We start from the raw sequence: 19,934 nt of genomic DNA on the forward strand, positions 1-19,934 counted from the left end.
AATACTAAATGATCCTTAAAAGGAAATTCCCACTAAGAAATTCTTTATGATAAGGAGAATTAATTACTTAAAAGAAGGGGTAGTGAGTATGCTATGCATGATTGGAGACTCACATAATAGAAAAAGGATCAACTCCATGCAACTTAAGCTAAGTGGAGCATAGCTTTTCATTAATTTAATTTAAACTTTAGAAAATGGGTCTGCCTTATTCTTCCCCATGATGCTTCATCTAGTTGTTGTTTACATGTTTATTCTTTTTAATTAACTTTCTTAGTTAAAATTTTCACTATGTTGTTAGTGTCGGAGGCGGCTTGGAGGCATGTGCGAGGTGTGCGACGGCATAGGGCCTCAAAATTTTGAGGGTCTCAATTCAAAATTTTGAGGTCCTATAATATTACTTATATATTATTTATACCTATAAAATATCAGATGTATATTAATAGATTAATTTTTAGGCCCTAAAATAATAGTTATATTGTTAATGTTCATAAATATCATATGAGTATCAATATATTAGTTATCTATACTCGTAAATATAGTTCTAGTTCATTTTAATTTTTGCATAAAATTTAATCTTAGATTATGATGTTCCTTTTTGATGTTATATACAAAGATAATTATTTTGTATTTCTTGTTCCATTTAATTTAATGCAAGATTTAATATTGATAATTTATATGTTTACAAGAATGTTTTTTTATATTATATGCAATTTAAATCGATAATTTTTTTATTTTTATTAAGGTGTCACTTTTATATTTGGCACAGAATCTCCTAAAACTCGGAGACGCCCCTGGTTACCGTAATTGAGAGAGATGCTAAGTAATGCAATAAGCTAGTTGCTTTGAGAGAATATGCGTAACCTAATCATTTGAGCCACTTGCCATAAAAATGAAACACGTTACGATTACGAATTATGATGAAGTGCATGATCGTTTTAAACCTCCTTTTTTTTTTTTTTGCTGGAATCATTTTTTAACTTCATAAGATATTTGGCCTACTAAAGCAAATGGCCTTGGTATTAACATTCGAAGATTTCTTTTCTCAGTTTCTTTTCTATTCCCGTTTTTTCAATTTTGCCCTTAAAAATAAATATTCCGGAACATATTTTTTTAATTTCTTTTTGTCTTAGAATTTAGAAAGAATCTTCATAACGTGTTTTCTGAATTTTTCTCAAATTTAAACTAAAAAATCTTCAAAAAACGCCCTCTGAAGTTTTTATACTCCATTCGGTCTTAATTATAGGAAAAAAATAATATTTTTTAGATTCATTAAAAATCTAATATATCTAGATTATATTATAGAGTAGATACATTAGGTTATCAATGAACCTAAAAAGTAGTGTTTCTCTTATATTTAGAACAAGAGGGAGTACAAAGCAAAAATAAAAAAGGAGTAGAAAAGAAACATGGGAAGATGGGAAGAGAATTTTTTTTTTAACATTCTAACAAAACAATACATGTTTTTAGTGGGCCAGAAAAATATGTTGAAGTAGCCCAATATCTAAAAATCAAGTGGGCTCACCCATCCACCCCCACCTCTCACGTCTCTCCTAAAATTCTAATAACACCCTACTTAGAATTTTAAAATTTGCAACGTGTTTTGTTTATTTTGGATTTTAGAATTTAAATTGGAAGGTTTATAAAAAATCAATATTGTTCGAACTTTATTATCTGAAATAGGTTATTACGAACATCATCATTACAATTAAATATGTATATATTACCATAGAAAGTAAAATTATGTTAAATATATTACACTATTCATGCTCCAGACATCTATGTCTAGATAAGTCAAATGAGTTTATCTCATATCTCGCATTGACATCTTCTAAGAATAAAAAATGAGACTGCACAACTCCGCATCGATAATTCCATGGGAAAATAGTAGTTTGTCCCACCATTACATTTTTGAGTCAACTTTTTCATTTTTTTCAGTCAACTTTTTTCTTTTGAAAAATGTTCAACATTGCCATTTTTTGTAGGGAAAAGGTTCTATAATTTTTTTTTTCAAAAATAGTTTTTCTTTTTTCATTCAAGGAAAAAAGTTTCATAAATTTACCCCCAAAAATAAAATTTTATAATTTTTTTTGAAAAAAAAAACTTCATAATTTTTTCTGAAAAAAAAAGTTTCATAATTGGCTTAAATATGTAAATTATCCCTCTAAATATAAGTACTTTTGATTTTAATCCTTGTAATTTGTTTTTAGTCCTTGTAAATATATAATATTTTGTACTTGGTCCAATCCTTGTTGTTTTATTTTAGTCCATGCAAAATTAATTTTTACTAAAGTTGGTCATTATAATATGTAAAATATTTGATTTTAGTCTGTCAAACTAGGAACAAAAGAAATATTACAAGACTTAATTTGAACGTAAAAATTTTATAGGGACTAAAACAAAACATCAAGGACAAAAAAAAGAATATTTGAAAGGATTAAAAATAAAAATAAAAAATATATTTTTACCAGAACTAAAACAAAAATATGGTATATTTGCATGGACTAAAAACCCATTTAAACCATAAACCAAAAAAAAAACCCCATTTAAACCTTCATAGTTTGTTTTTGGGAAACTTTTTTAAGTTGGATGGAGTGATTTCAAAATAACAAAATATGGTATATGGACATTGATCCAAGTTTTTATACATCCAAGATGTATTAAAAACACAACTTTTTATTGTCTTTCCACTTGAGATTCTTCAAAAAAGTTTAAAAAGAATAAAAATAATTTGGAGAAAAGTTGACATGCTGAATAAAAATGATATCACTACTATTGTAAGGTTAACAAAATTAATAACCGCCACTTTTAAATACAATTACTATGAGTAAAAAACAATTACTAATTGGCTAATAGATGAATATCAAATATTTTTTAATTTAGAAAAGTAATTCGTAAATAGATAATCAATAAATTAAGAAGAAAATGGTTTCCTTTAAACTGCAAAAAATATTAAGAAAAAAAAATACAAAATTTTAAGTAAAACTAGTGAATAAGGGTGGACAAATTTTACTGTCCTGCTTGAAAATCGAAAACTAGACCACATATATATGGCTCCGCTCCGCTCCATGTTTGGCCCACATGGCCTATTTCTTTGGACTTATCCCTTAAGCTGGTCTAGTCCATCTCCATCTTATAAGTTGACTACTCAACTGTCAATATATTGTCCTTGGTAACCTATTAGGTCTTCCGCCTTCAGGGGTGAGGCGAGCCCAATGAGAAGTTTGGATCTCGCCCGGTCCAAACAACAATTAATATATCTTGCCCGGTTTAGTGTGTAAATGATATTACTACTATAAATTGTTTCTTGATGTTTTTTCCTTTAAAACCCTAAGAGCAGCCGCACAATACAATCTCTCTCTCTTTCTTTCCTCCTCCTTCAAGTGTAACGTCCAAACTCCAAAGAGAGGATGTTCGCCCAGTGGTATTCATTCTCTCTCTATTCTTCTTATTCTTCTTCTTCTCATATCATAACTTTTTCCTATTTTTATTACTTGTTTCTTTCAAGCTTTAGTATTTTTGTTGGTACAAATATGAGGTTATCTTGTACTGATTTTTTCATTTTGTATTACAAATATAAGTTTTTATCTTCTATTTTGCTCTCTTTTAGAATATTGTTTTGTTAAATAAGAAATTAAGGCTCAATCTTCCTCTTCATATTTGATTTCAAGATTTAAATTTTTATTCACTGTTTCAATTTCTCCTTTATATATTTTTCCACAAGGGATTTTGAAGAACGGATCTTGTGGTAAAGTTGAAAGATCTGCATTCTTCATTCCTCGTTTATGGTAAAGTTGAAATATTTGAATCTCCATTCTTCATTTCAAGCTAGATCTAAATGTTGTTGTCTAATAAAAAAAAATAGGTTGGAGAAAGAAAAAACAACATAAAAAATTATAAGAAATTTGATGAGACTATAAATGAAGTAATTAGACTCAATTACCCTTTTATTTTTTCTTCCGGAGATTTCAAAGAAGGGATCTTTTGGTCTTCCCCTTCTAGTTTGCATCTTCATTCATTGTATTGACATGTTTAATTAATTCTCCATTGTTCGTTTAAGGCAAGATCTGAGTAGATGAGTTGTGACTAAAGTTTTGGACTCACATACTCAGATCTTACCTTAAACAAACAATGAAGAATTAAACATCACAACTTTGTCATCTCCGACCTTCCGATCTCATCTGATGTGGTAGACCATCGCCTCTTTGAAATCTCCGGTGAAAAAAATAAAAGGGCAAACTGAGTTTAATTACTTGTTTCTAGTCTCATTAGACTTTCATATAATTTTTTATGTTGTATTTTTTTCTTCTCGAAACTATTTTTTTATTAGACAACAATGAATAAGAATTTTAATTCGGACTTGGATCTTGCCGGAAATGAGGAATAGAGATTCAAAATCTCAACTTTATCATAAATGGGGAATGAAGATGCAAATCCATCAATCTCATCTGAAGGAGCATACCACAAGTATGCAAATCTTCCAATATCTAATCTGAAGAGGAAAAAGATCCCTTCTTTAAAATCTTGTGAATAAAAAAGGTAACTGGACCTAATAACTTTTAGTTTCCATGTTTTGATGTTGTAAGGTTCCTTCTGGATAGTTGCATCTGTGTTAGAAGTCCCACATTGGTTAGAGATATGGCATAGATAGCCTTTATAAGTGTAGTGCAAACCTCAACTCTCAAGCTAACTTTTCTGGTTGAGTATAGGCCTCACAAATTCTAATATGGTATCAGAGCCTGGTTAGATCCATTTGTTGTTTGTTGTGGAGACCTCCCATATTTGGGCCACCCGTTGTTGTTGATTCCACGTTCCAGCTTGTTCAGTTCTGGACGTGAGGGTGTGTGTTAGAAGTCCTACATTGGCTAGAGATATGACATAGATAGCCTTTATAAGTGTAGTGCAAACCTCAACTCTCAAGCTAGCTTTTGTGGTTGAGTATAGGCCTCACAAATTCTAATATTGGTATCAAAGCTAAAGAAATTGCTGAGAGGAAGTTCATTGCAAAGGACATATTGGGAGCAAAGAAGTTTCCTTTGAAAGCCCAAAATTTATTTCCTTCCCTTGAGGGTATTCCTCAAATGGTAGCGACACTTGATGTGTATATTTCCGCTGAGAATAAAGTAAAAGGAGAAGAAGATTGGTATGGTATACTTGGTGTGAACCCGTGTGCCGACGATGATACGGTCAGGAAACATTATAGGAAGCTAGCTCTCATGCTTCACCCAAACAAGAACAAGTCCATCGCCCAAGTTAGATGCTCCATTTCCCTCCATGGCCCCTCTGTCCCCCATTTGCCGCCGCTTTTGCTGATGAACTGCCGAAAATGGTGGAACCTTTCTGTGCTTTTGCATTTATCTTTTTATCATTAGCTGCCCTTCTAGCCTTATCGGACAGTATACTCCACGCCTCTGAAATAAATTTAAAAGCCCCATCGGCTCCGATGGACTTGTTCTTGTCTGGGTGAAGCATGAGAGCTAGCTTCCTATAATGTTTCCTAACCGTATCATCGTCGGCACGCGGGTTCACACCAAGTATACCATACCAATCTTCTTCTCCTTTTACTTTATTCTCAGCAGAAATATACACATCAAGTGTCGCTACCATTTGAGGAATACCCTCAAGGGAAGGAAATAAATTTTGGGCTTTCAAAGCAAACTTCTTTGCTCCCAATATGTCCTTTGCAATGAACTTCCTCTCAGCAATATCTTTAGCTCTGGTAGCCTCGTCCTTATTGCACTCCATTTCTCTCACCTGCTTTCTTGATAATCTCCTCTACTCTCAGTACTTTGATGTAATATAACATCAGCAGTTCTCCAGCTGTGGGTGCCTTAAATGTTTATACATAGTTTGAGTTCACATACTGCTTGTAACTCATCCATGACAATCAAAAACCCACATCTCAATAACTTCAAGACCCAAAATCTTCAGCCAAAAACCTCTAAGCTTCTAGAAATCACAACAAGTCCTGGAAGTTCAAATTAATTGAAGGAATGAAGATCATTGAAGAGAAAAGAGGAAGCGATTTTGGTGAGAGTGTCGTTTATTGCAAAGGACATATTGGGAGCAAAGAAGTTTGCTTTGAAAGCCCAAAATTCATTTCCTTCCCTTGAGGGTATTCCTCAAATGGTAGCGACACTTGATGTGTATATTTCTGCTGAGAATAAAGTAAAAGGAGAAGAAGATTGGTATGGTATACTTGGTGTGAACCCGCGTGCCGACGATGATACAGTTAGGAAACATTATAGGAAGCTAGCTCTCATGCTCCACCCAAACAAGAACAAGTCCATCAGAGCCGATGGGGCTTTTAAATTTATTTCAGAGGCGTGGAGTATACTGTCCGATAAGGCTAGAAGGGCAGCTTATGATGAAAAGATAAATGCAAAAGCACAGAAAGGTTTCACCATTTTCGGCAGTTCATCAGCAAAAGCGGCGGCAAATGGGGCTAACAATAGTAAAAAGAAACCCCCTTCAAGTGCAAAGACTAAAAAAATACTGCTAAAGAACAAACTTCGTCCTCTGCCAATAAATCAAAATCCACATTTTGGACTACTTGTCATCGCTGTAAAATGCAATACGAGTATCTCAGAATGTATCTTAACCTTAAGCTCGTGTGTCCTAGCTACCATGAAGCATTTTTGGCTTTAGAAACTAATGCGCCTCCTGCAAGTGGTATCAGAGCTGGGGCTACATTGAATTTTAAGCAAAAGCCCAATCACCAAGGACCTCATAAAAGCACAAGCCGGTTTTCATATTAGAATTTGTGAGGCCTAAACTCAACCACAAAAGCTAGCTTGAGAGTTGAGGTTTGCACTACACTTATAAAGGCTATCTATGTCATATCTCTAGCCAATGTGGGACTTCTAACAATCTGTCAACTGAAGCATAGTTTTGTTGCTTGTTTGCTAAGTTTGGAAAACTAAAATTTCCTACATCTTTTGAAGGTAAATCAGAATGTTTCATTCCACTTGAGGAAGATTTTTGTTTGTTATCTTTTTGAAGCCTACAGAAGTAAAGCCGGTATTTGAGGATGGGGACAGGTCTCGACGGAACTTTCTCCCCATCCTCATTTCTATAGAGAAAAATTCTCCCCTTCAGGTAGGGGTGTACGTGAGCCAGTTTGGGTTGGGTTTGGCCAAAACCAAAACCCGAACCACATAGGATATTTCGGATTGGGTCAAGTAAAATAACCACTCGTTACAACATTGGGTCTGGTTGGGTAAATCCATTAATTTCCGGGTTGGATTGGGTTGGATCGTGGGTTACCCAAATTATTTTTCTATTTTTTTAATATTGAATATCTAAATGAAGAATCATCATATTTTTTTCATAAAAATAAGTTAAATAACTCACTCATTGTATTTTCTTGAAAAATATTGTAACTTTATTTCTCTATTAAAAATAGTGCAGTGCAATGAATTATCATATTTATTTATAAAAAAATATTCAATTTTTTTATTATTTTTTTAAATAGTACGATGAATTATCATATTTGTTTATAAAAATTATTCAATCTTTTTGTTTTCTAAAAAAAGTAGTATAATTTATTTTCACTATAAAAATATTTAACGATTAAATGACAAAACTTTTAGTATTTTTATAAAAAATATTTCAAAAAACATAACACTAGTGGGCCAGTGGGTTTTTTGGGTTGAGTCCGGTTTTACTCGGAACCCGATTATTTTTATGGGTTTTACACTTTTCAAATCCATATCCACCCAATTGCCCGACCCAACCCATTTTTTTGGGTTGGATTGGTGGTTTGACCGGGTTGACCGGATTTGTCCAATCCATGTACACCCCTACCTTCAGGTCTCCAAACAGGTCAATCTTCGTGAAAATCCTAACTTACAGATACAATTGACATCCCTTAGTATTTCTGCACGACAATAATTAGTTTCCCAACAAGACACTAAATCTCATGAAATCAAGAAAAATATGATCATATTTAGCAAAGCAATTAAGCAAAAGTATAAGAAAAATCTATGTGAACTTTGAAGATTCATTCCATAGTAATACTACATGTAATTTAATTTGCACACAACAAAAGAGGCAAAGAGACAGTCCTGTGTTGAACTTGAATCAAACAAATAAACAAACCTTCATAATTAAACTTCTTGAGCATCTTTTCAATGATCTTAAGTCATGTTGGATCATGATCCTAATGAGAAAATTATATACAAACACAAAATGATCCTAATGAGAAAAGAAAAGATAAAACTGACTCATAAACCAACTGTAAAATCTCTATTATATATTCATGTTTGAGAAACCAAAGTTGCTTCTGTTTGAATTCAAAAGTGTTGAATTGTGATGTAATTATTTACTATCAATTAGGTCCTTAATTATATTTTTACAACTCACTATCGATTATTTTGTCTCTATGTTTAATCACTTACTATCAACTTAGGGGTAATTCTATGGTGCACAAGTTGGTTTCTATTATTGGATCGATAAATCACACTATTAGATCAAATGAGATATGATGTAACTTATTGATCTAATTTTGAAAAATACATTTATGCATGGTACATACAAAACAATGTTGCTTGTGCACATTAGATAATGGGATACCAATTTAAAGAGTCATGAACACCATATGTGCTCACTAATGACCACTGCACGCGAGTCGTCTAGCCGGCTCGGTTTGGGTCTAGACTTGTGAGGTGTATTAATTTTTTAGTACTCGGAATTGAAAAAATAATTTAATTATTTTTAATAATAAGTGTGTTCCTAAAATGCACACTTATTTTGTGTGTTGATCGAGTTCGTTCATATTCGTTTCTAATTGACTCGATCAACGATCGATCTTATCTCTTTGCACGCATGTTGATAACGCTCAAATAAATTTGTTTCTATGCATGCGTTTTTTTTTTAGAATGAATTCTCTCAATTTTCTTTTTCTCCATTTTGCAGGAGTAATTACGGATCGGATCAGTCTGCATTTAGAAAGAGCTCCCACACGTTTCTCTCCAAAACCCCTCTACTACATCGGTTCAAAATACTCCAAAATTCTACAAACCGCAAATTCTCTCTATCCTCTCTCCTCTCTTTCATCTTAAAAATTATTTTTTCTTTGTCAATTCGAGTGTTCATCGTGCAATATTTTGAGTGGTCGTCGTACCATAGAAGGTGCACTTCTCGATCAGTTTTATACAGTGTAGTAGTAAATCAAAGCAGTTTTGATTTATGCTATTTTATTCCTGTTTTATTCCGGGTCATCGTGGTTGACCACATCTTGCATATTTTTATGAAAATCATCTTAAAAAGCTGTAACTCATGTCTGGTATTTTTTCGATGATGTATTTTAAAACCAATTTTCTAAAATTGAAAAGCAACAATAATTATTCAATTGACTAATTTTATTTTTTTGGATTAACTTAATCGACTAAATTTTATTTATATGCATTTTACTCAGGGAAAACCTATACTCCACATTAAAATTGACTTGAGCGTCAGAGTATCTGCAAGTGCACAACCCCCTCCGTTTTATCGAGATCATCAACAGAATAACGCCGACGAAGTGGTTTCTCTGATCCGGTAAGATCACCATCCTCCACCATCTTCATAATATAAACTCCTGAAAGAGTGAAGTAACCAAATTTTGAAATGAAGAGGACAGAGTGAATCTGTGCTCACTGCACTGGACCACTAAATTAATTGCATGGAAATTTGAGAGGGGACCGCACGATATCTGTTCTGTTGCATACTTTTTCAAACTTCAAAAAGCAGAAAATACTAAAACATCAAATAAAGTTGCACCTTTATCGAGTAAATATAATATTGTGCGCTCTATAAAAGCAAAATTTAAAGTACACAGATCAAGTAACCTGCTAAGATTTGGTCCAGTAATGACCTAATGTTCAAATTCTAATAAAAAATTGTAACATTCATTGAGCTATAAGATTGAGCTATAATTTTATAAAAACAAAAAAGTATATAAGTTAATTTTAACCCATCTAATCAAATATATTCCCTTTCGTCTTAAATACTCCCTCCGTCCCGAAATATAGACAAAAAAAATCTCTTTTTGATGTCTTAAAATATAAGCAAAAGACATCATTTTTAATGATAAAGTTACAATATTACCCTAAGTAATACTACTACTCCAATTCATTACTTGTTGTTGAACTCTTCGTAATAATAAGCATTCCTAATTAATAATGTTTTACATAATTTAATACAATAACACATAATATAATTTTCAATCTCAATCGTTCAATCTCAAATTATAACACTCAATCTTATTTTCAACTTATTTTATTATTGTATAATTTAAACCGTCAAATATCATATTGACGGCCGAGATTGAAAATTTACAGTGTGCAAGAAACTCAAATCCACTATCCCACATATAAGTTGCAATAAAATATTCTTATAGGACTTTTATTGTAAATTTTCTTCTCCATCCATTATTCATTATTATACGTATTATCTTTTGAAAGGCTTATCACTATTAACATAACATTTTTTAGGATTATTAACAATTATTTGCTTTGGCCGATAGACAACGTGACAAATACCACCCGATAAAATTTTGGACTAGATTGTACAAAAAAAAGATTCGGGCTAGAAAAATAATGTCAAGTAAATTAATATCGTCATTGTCAATTAAACTAAAACTTTTTTTTTTTACGAATAAAACTTATATATTACCATTGTCAATTAAACTCGAACTTAATATCGTCATTATCAGTTAAGCTAAGTCAGTTTTTAACCCACTTGGGTTGGTGCATTGGTATTGACTTGGGACCTGGGAGTGTGCTCCTCTTGAGGTCTGAGGTTCAATTCTCTCTGTCGCCAATTTGGGTGGACTAATTTAGCTTCTTCAAAAAAAAAAAAGTTAAGCCAGTTTTTAGGAGAAGGAGATTTCAGTAATTCAGATTTTGAAAGTTTAGTTAAGAATTACTCTTATTAGAAATCAAACTTGGATTCTGATTGTCCTGCATGAAATCAGCACTCGAACCCGTTATCGTTCTAGTAGACATATGATTATTAAACTCATATAATTATAAATTATAAATTATAAATATAAAGAAATAAAAAAATTCGGAATTTAAATCACAATTCTTTAATAATGGCTATTAATTGAGCAGCTTTTACCGGACAATTTATTGGAGATTTATTAGTGCAAACAAAATAAATGTGCACAAGTCAAATTTTTATTTCTTTTTATACCAAATGTTACATGATTTCTTTCATTATTGAGCTTGTGTGTTCTCTTTTTAGTATGGTAAAGAGAAAAAGGAAAAGGAACATGTAGTCTTATTTTCTTAAAGAAAAAGAAGATTCCAAAAATCAAATAAAGAAAGCTACACACATGAATGAACCATCAATAGGAAAAGTTAAAGTAATAAAGTTATAAATAAGTGGAAGAAAGCTGGTTGAGATGATGCTAATCTCAAACAAATCAATTATTTTTCTCAATCAACCAAAATTCTTGATGCAAATTATTACTTTGTTCTCTTCCTAACTCCAATGGCTTTATTTTCTCTCTTTCTGCTTACACTTCTTGTGTTAATATCATGTTCAGCTTCTCAACTTCAAGGTATGTATAAGTATAATGTAGCCATGCATGTTAATTAAACTAGACTAATGTTTATTTATTATGTGAGAATCATAGGTGGGAACAATTCTTAGTTGGACTTTATTTATGTCAGACCGAATATCATGTCATTTTTTATATATATGATAGAAGAAGAAGAAAACAGAATTATGATGGTAGGGTTATAAATCTATGAGTTTTTTTTTCACCACTAGCCGGTCTACTAGATCGCCTAATCTGGTTCTGGAGTTAGGTCTGACATCAAGTGGTTCTAGCCCCTCCCGACCGCAGTTGCAGGGGATCCAACTGTGGTCCTCCCTATCAAGTCTAGCGTCAATCACCACAGTACCAACTAACGAGTGATTATTATTGTCTTTGGAATGCAGAGTTTATAAGCATTGATTGTGGAGGAACAAGAAGTAACTACACTGACACAACCACAGGGATACCATGGATTTCAGATTCTGAGATAATGAAACATGGAGACAAAGTAGAAGTACAAAACCCTAATGGAAACCAAAATCAGTATCAGAAACGCAGAGATTTTCCAACAGATAGTAGAAAATATTGTTATACACTTGAAACTGAAGAGAGAAGAAGGTATTTGGTAAGAGCAACTTTTCAGTATGGAAGTTTGGAAGATGGACATACATACCCTCAGTTTCAACTTTATTTGGATGCAACAAGATGGGCTACTGTGTCAATTTCTGAAGTTGAAAGAATATATGTTAAGGAAATGATCTTTAGGGCGCCTTCGAATTCTGTTGATGTTTGTGTTTGTTGTGCTACAACTGGTTCTCCTTTTATATCTACTCTTGAGCTTAGGCCTTTGAATCTTTCTATGTATGCAACTGATTTTGAGGATGATTTCTTCTTGAAAGTAGTTGCAAGGATTAACTTTGGTGCTCCAACTGAGGATGCTGTCAGGTTTGGTAGTTCTGTCTTATATTTTTCTTTGAGTGAATCGTCGATTTAGTCCTTGAAATTGTAGCGCACTGTCTATTTTGGACCATCAAATTGTTAATACTATTTTAACTTGGTCATTGTTCGGTATGGCTCATTGTTTATTGATAAGTGGTCCGGTCGCTTGCCCTTTGTACTTAGCCTATTTGTTTGTTGGGCTGTGACTGAGAGGTGCAGGGGGCTTACCTTACCACCCCGTGGTATGGCTCAGGGGTAATCTTGTAAACTGGGCCATACTCCGTATTATTTAAGCACGCATGTTGTAATTTGTAACCATAAGCTTCAATAATAGAAAGACACTGCAGTCTGCAGCCACTTTGCAGTCAGAGATCTAGGAAAAATTTGCTTAACTCCATGATCAAATCATGTGTGTTCTATGTTTGGTATCATGGTGGCTATGTCAGAATCACGGTTACTCACCATGATTTTTCAAAAGCTATTCTTTGTAGCTTCTGCAAACTCATGGTGGATCACCGTGATTATGACATACTCACTCTGATACCAAATATAGGCTTAATCCTTTTGGATCAATGAATTTAGTCCCTAAATTTGTCTAAGATAAACTAATGTGATTAAGACATTTCAAATTCATATACCATTTTGAAATTTCATTAAATTTAGAGGCCAGGTTGATGTTGCATGACTAGCTTAATTTGAAAAAGTTTGAAGAATAAAAATGTCATATATTTGGTGCTATGAGCTTGATTTATGTATCTAATGTTTATCAGGTATCCGGAGGATCCATATGATAGAATATGGGAGTCTGATCTTGTTAAAAGACAAAATTATCTTGTCGGGAAGGCAGCAGGAACAGAAAGAATTAACACAACAAGGAACATAGAAATAGAGACAAGAGAATATCCGCCAGTTAAGGTGATGCAAACTGCAGTTGTTGGCACAAAAGGGTTACTTAGCTATAGAATTAACCTTGAAGACTTTCCTGCTAGAGCTAGAGCTTATGCTTATTTAGCAGAGATTGAAGATTTGGGTCAGAATGAGACTAGGAAATTCAAATTGGCACAACCTTATATAGCTGACTATAGCAATGCAGTGGTGAACATAGCTGAGAATGCTAATGGAAGCTACACTCTTTATGAACCAAGTTATATGAATGTGAGTTTGCAATTTGTTCTTAACTTTTCCTTTAAGAGGACACTAGATTCGACTAGAGGACCTCTATTAAATGCAATGGAAATAAGCAAATATCAAGAAATTGCTTCGAAGACCTCCAAGCAAGATTGTAAGTTCTTAATATTAGTCTGTATTTCGAAAAGTAGATGTTTTGGTGCATATATATTCAAGGATTTTATATAATATTCTAATATTTATAGATACAAATTATAGCATATTAGTTACAAAAATAGGAATCAAGGTGTGTACCTGTAGGATCTATGAGAGCCGAGTGAATTAAGGTTCATAGAGAACAAGGATGACAGCAAAACTACCATCCTTGCCGTCTAGGTTTTCGGCCTTAGCAAATTATATTAGTAAAATCAACAATAACATATGTTGTATTAAATGAACAAATTGCTAACCATACTTTTGTTTTACAGCAAATTGTCTAAGTGCGTTTGCCTCTTTGTCGGATGAAATTATCCCGAAGAACGAAGGCGATCCTTGCGTTCCAACTTCCTGGGAGTGGGTGAATTGTAGTACTATTACACCTCCAAGAATTACAAAGATGTAAAGTCTCTACACCGTTTTGTTGACACATTATAATTTTGATTTCCAAAAGTTGATATTATAGATTGCTACCGATATCTTCAATGAAATGTTTCTATTGTTCACATAATAATATAACATTTTTTCCATAGTAAACATTTTCTTGAAGTTAAAACTGCACATGTTTTACTGATTGCAATAACTTGTATTAGAAACTTGACAAGAAAGAATTTGACCGGTGAAATTCCGCGAGAGCTCAGTAACATGGATGCATTGGAAGAACTGTAAGTAAAACATCCTTCAAAACAACAAATGATTTAATTTATATTTATGTTTTTAATTTTCTTTTCTTTTGTAATTCATAATTGTTTTCTTAGGTGGTTAGACGGAAACTTACTTACAGGACAACTACCAGACATGAGCAATCTTATCAATCTAAAGATTGTGTAAGTTCTTTAGTTTGGAATCAATATCTTGGAAAACACTCTTCTTTTTTTCTTCTCATTTTCATTTATTTCCGATAATGATATGCAGGCATCTAGAGAACAACAAATTGACCGGTTCATTACCGTCTTACCTCGGTAGCTTGCCAAGTTTACAAGCATTGTATGTAGCATTTAATCACCAATGTTAATCGTCTCTATGTTCGGAACAACTTTAGCATTTTTCGTTGTTAGCCCCGAATTACTCCAACTGAAATGTATCTTTGCCAGGTACATACAGAATAACTCATTTACCGGGGTTATACCAGACGGATTATTAGCTACAAAAATCACTTTCAAGTAAGTAAGCACAGGAAAATCATTTGTTTTCCCGACTAGTTTAATATCCAGATTGAAGTGACGGACATTTATTTTCTCTTCCAGCTATGATAATAATCCAGGACTACATAAAAAGAACAAAAAGCATTTTCAGTTGATAATAGGAATTTCTATCGGAATACTGGTGATTCTATTCGTCTTGTTCTTAGCAAGTTTGGTGTTATTGCATTACCTGAGGAAAAAGGCTTCTCGAAAGAGAAATGATGAAAAAGGTAAATGAAACAAATCAGATTTAATAATTTTAACTTTGACAAATATAAATTTCTACCGTTAAAGCATTATCGTGCTATGCAGGTATTTCAGGACGCAGTACTAAACACATAACTGGATACTCTTTCGGTGTGGATGGAAATTTAATGGATGAAGGTACTGCATACTATATTAATCTCTCGGATTTGAAAGAAGCTACAAACAATTTTTCAAAGAAAATTGGAAAAGGAAGCTTTGGATCTGTCTATTATGGGAAAATGAAAGACGGAAAAGAGATTGCAGTTAAGACTATGACTGATCCATCCAGCCATGGGAACCATCAATTTGCAACCGAGGTAGAATTACTCGTGGTTCTATCAAAAGATTTGTGCTTCTTCAATTTTATTAGTACTAGCATTAATTCTCTATAGTATAGTTATAGAATCAAATATAATAGGAACTAAAAGAACACGAGATAATCTTTAATTTCACCGAATTGACTGTAGCGTCCCAAATGCAGGTAGCTCTCTTATCAAGAATACATCACAGAAACTTGGTTCCTTTGATTGGATATTGCGAAGAAGAATATCAGCATATTCTGGTTTATGAGTATATGCACAACGGCACTCTAAGGGATCACATTCATGGTTTAGTTCCATTCCTTTGTATTCATTTACAAACTTAGTTGTGAAAACTATATCATGATTTAAATTCTAATGTTTTCCCAGAATGTTCGAGTCAGAAGCGATTAGACTGGTTAACTCGTCTTCGAATTGCAGAAGATTCAGCCAAAGGTTGATCGATGACATTGATTAATTCCTTGGTCTATAAGTAATTTTCTATATTTCATTTTTCCAAGATAACAGTTGAATAACAAAATTTTATTTCTATAGGTCTTGAATATTTACACACCGGATGCAATCCTAGTATCATTCACCGAGACGTAAAGACAAGCAACATTCTCCTAGACATTAATATGAGAGCAAAAGTGTCAGACTTTGGACTCTCGAGACTGGCCGAAGAAGATTTAACACATATATCAAGTGTTGCAAGGGGAACTGTGGGCTACTTGGATCCTGAGTAAGACATTATACTCATCATTTTTCCGTGATCAACATCAACGATATCATTTTTCGTAAACATGTTGAGCTCAAATTATTTTTCCACATTAACAGGTACTATGCAAATCAACAATTGACTGAAAAGAGCGATGTATACAGTTTTGGAGTTGTTTTATTGGAACTGATATCTGGAAAGAAGCCTGTATCACCAGAAGATTATGGTCCAGAAATGAATATAGTTCATTGGGTATGTCGATGATTGCCTTTAAAAAACTATCCAAAATTCAAAAAGTAGAATCAGTATCAGGGCCGGCCCAAGCATAAGGCAGCCCAAACCTTTGGTAGAGTTCAGGGAAACAACTTTTACCCATAAGCTGTTTTTAGCTTATGAAAACAGCTTATAGTTTTATGAAAACAATTTGACATTATTTTATCTTGTTGCAGAAATAGCTTATACAAATAAGCACTTACTCCATCCATCCTTATTATAAGCAAAAGTCCACTTTTCAGATTCATTGAATAACCGGTGTATCTGGTCTATAAATTGATGTATCTAGTCTATATTATATATCAGACCAGATACATCAGTTATTCAATGAACCTGAAAAGTGGACTTTTGCTTATAATTAAGGATGAGTAGTATATGATAAACGATTGTGCTATAAACACTTAATTAAGATGTTTATCCGAGCAAGGCCTAAATTACAAATCTTGTTTCTGCAGGCAAGATCTTTAATCCGCAAAGGCGATATAATTAGCATTATGGATCCTTTACTAATTGGAAGTGTGAAAACTGAATCAATATGGAGGGTTGCTGAAATTGCCATGCAATGTGTAGAACCACATGGTGCATCCAGGCCAAGGATGCAAGAAGTGATTTTGGCTATACAAGATGCTTCTAAGATAGAAAAAGGGACAGAAAGTCAACTAAAGATATCATCTTCAAGTGATTCAAAACCACAATCTTCAAGGAAAACTTTGCTTACAAGTTTTCTTGAAATTGAAAGCCCTGATTTATCAAATGGTTGTCTTCCATCAGCAAGATAATTTTATTTTGTTTTCTTATATTCATATTAAGGTGAGTTATATTTTGTACATGGCATATCACTATTTTTGTCCTTCCTTATACTATTAATTATTAAATATATGTTTATAACACGATAACACTAAGATCCCTTCAAATCTTAGAAGCATAAATTATAAGTTGCAATATTACCGAATTATTTGATTTACTTTAGTCATTTATATAAGGAAAATGTGTTTTTTTTTATTTATTTAGAATTTTCCTCTTTAAAGCATATTATAATGTCTCTATCAACTAGAAATTATGATCATGCTCGCTCACGGGGACATGAAAATGCTCTTTCTTATTGTGGATAGATAGAGAATTCGGACAAAAAGAGACATCAAAACTAAAATTAGTCTTTCACTTTTAAATAAATTTTTTCTCTTTCAAGTATTAGATTTGTTGCAGTTTCGATCGCAATATTTCTATTGGCAAATAGGGGACTTAATATATCTTTAACTAGGATATGATATTCATGTAAATTTAATTTGAGCTAGTTATTTTTAAAAAAAAAGTTTTAAAACAATATATGATAGGAATTTATCTTTATTTATCCATCTACGATCGAAAAAACTAAAAATATCGTAATCTAAATGTAATGTCTTCAATCCCTCATTGATCAATATTGTTGTTTCTACACATCTTTAATCTTGTAGATATGTCTGATATGTGCATAAGGAGAGTATACGCAAAGAAAAAATAATTATTTTTGGGACACTTGTCCGACACGTGTCATATGTGAGTCTTACAGGTATCAGACGCTGATCAAAGGAGTATCAAACTAAAGGAAAAATTGAATTTTTTCCGACGCCGATATGAGCTATCCGACACGTGTCATACAAGTGTCGGACACTGACACGTATTGAACACCGCGACACGTATTGAACACCGCGACACGTCTAAACAAAGAGGTGCCGGTGCTTCCTATGTATTAGCTATAACTAGAGCAATCTATACTCCTACAAGAATAATACTCTCATATTTCTTTTCTTCTCAATCATTCATTTATTTTTTTTCTTTTTCTTCTAAACTTTTTTTTTTTATGAATCATCACTTTTAGATAATGAAAATGAGTTAGTCAAAAAAAAATAATAATAATGAAAATGAGAGATGACAACACCAAAAGAGTATAAGATGATCAAAATCCCACAAACTTGTGTATATAACATATCAAATATTTCTGAAGTTTTTTATCGTATGTATGACATGATTGGTGCATAATAGCATTTCATAAAACTAACTTCGAGAGCCTGTTTGAAGATTATAATGTTTAATCATAATATTTGTACATTTTAACTAGAAATTAGTATATCACAAAAACCTAATCGGGGCATCTAAAAATGAAAACCTAATATATGTATAATGTTATAATAATCGATGGCATTGGCAGTTCATCTGGAATATACAATAGAGTTGTTATTATCAAGTACTCCTAACTATCAATAATTATAAATAAAAAGAATATACAATAGTGTTTCCATTGATTGGTCAACTCATGCGTGCTTTACGAAAAGACTAGGATATGATACATTTTTGTTAGAAAGGATAAGATAAGATAATTCTTTTGCTTCCTTACCAAAAAAACATATAATATTTGTATAGTATTTATATTTTTTTTAAATGATAATCTTAACAATTTTAAACTTACTCGGCTCCTGTTCATAAAAATAAAATAAAAACTCTCTAAGACCATGAGCAATGAGTGTTGAAAGATGATGTTGAATGAGTGTTGAAAGTTGAAAATGATTGGAGGAGGTGTGTTGAAAATGATGTGGAGGAGAGAAGTGTTGAATTTTTTCAACTGTGTTGAATGGTGAAGCATGGGACACGCGGCGCAAATTTTGTGGTCCAACCATGGCGCGTGCCGCACACGCGTAGATAGGGCGTGTCGGCGAGGCTGTGACGCGGAGAGAGAAGCTATTGCAGGACACGTGGGGAGCTGTAATTGGCCGTTCGAATTTTTATTTCATCCATACTTTGAACTCAATTATTTCATTGCAAATTAATATTTTTTTTTTTTTACCAAAATTCATGATTTTTTTTTTGTCTATAAATAGAGACTTGGTTCATTTGATTTGGACAAAAAAAAAAACTAATTTTTTCACTATCTTAATCTTATTATTATCTTTCTATCAGTGTTTATTTTGAAGTTTTAGTATTTTTTAGTGACTTGGTTCATTAAGTTGTTTGTGTGTCTATTGCATTTTAAATTACTTGTATCGTACTAATTACGTTACTTGTGTGTTGTATTTTAAATTAAGTTAAAATGATTTGTATCGTATAAATTATTTAAATAAATTTTTTTTATTAAAAAAACTAAAAAATAAATTGTTAAGTGTTTATTATTTTAATTTAATTTTAATCGATAATTGTAATTTTATGTAATCATAAAAACAAAAAAATAAATTTAAATAAGAATATGAAATAAAAATGGTGGGGTAGAGAAAGTGGTAGGATAGAGTGTTGAATGAAAAAACTATTGGAGAAGATAAAAGTTGAATGAGTGTTGAATGATTAGGTAGAAAAAAGAGAAAATAATTTATAGCTTATATGTTCATTCAACGTGAAAGAAGAAAAGAAAATTACGTTATTTCATATTTACTTTGTGTCTATGTCTACTTTTTTTTCAA

The 19,934-nt window shown here is 32.4% G+C and overlaps 1 protein-coding gene and 1 pseudogene across 1 annotated transcript; both read left to right on the plus strand.

Annotated features, from left to right (window-relative positions):
• Positions 1-4,373: 4,373 nt before the first annotated feature.
• LOC123904922 lies at positions 4,374-6,755 on the plus strand (annotated as a pseudogene).
• Positions 6,756-11,176: 4,421 nt separating this feature from the next.
• Positions 11,177-17,470, plus strand: LOC123907743 (probable LRR receptor-like serine/threonine-protein kinase At1g67720). The gene is made up of 15 exons (XM_045958119.1): positions 11,177-11,545; positions 11,929-12,469; positions 13,234-13,745; positions 14,059-14,188; positions 14,380-14,451; positions 14,545-14,613; positions 14,702-14,773; positions 14,881-14,949; positions 15,034-15,200; positions 15,283-15,533; positions 15,698-15,824; positions 15,906-15,971; positions 16,071-16,257; positions 16,353-16,485; positions 16,962-17,470. Exons 1-15 carry the CDS (start codon positions 11,476-11,478, stop codon positions 17,283-17,285), a joined length of 2,790 nt encoding a protein of 929 aa, XP_045814075.1. The 5' UTR covers positions 11,177-11,475; the 3' UTR covers positions 17,286-17,470.
• Positions 17,471-19,934: the final 2,464 nt, after the last annotated feature.

Source organism: Trifolium pratense, linkage group LG2 (assembly GCF_020283565.1).
Source record: "Trifolium pratense cultivar HEN17-A07 linkage group LG2, ARS_RC_1.1, whole genome shotgun sequence".
In the NCBI taxonomy this organism is placed as follows: domain Eukaryota; kingdom Viridiplantae; phylum Streptophyta; class Magnoliopsida; order Fabales; family Fabaceae; genus Trifolium; species Trifolium pratense.

Coding starts and splice junctions, on each gene's coding strand:
- LOC123907743 (XM_045958119.1), top strand. CDS start 11,476: ATGGCTTTATTTTCTCTCTTTCTGCTTACACTTCTTGTGTTAATATCA. Junction 11,546..11,928: donor TTCAGCTTCTCAACTTCAAG/GTATGTATAAGT, acceptor TTTGGAATGCAG/AGTTTATAAGCATTGATTGT. Junction 13,746..14,058: donor GAAGACCTCCAAGCAAGATT/GTAAGTTCTTAA, acceptor TTTGTTTTACAG/CAAATTGTCTAAGTGCGTTT.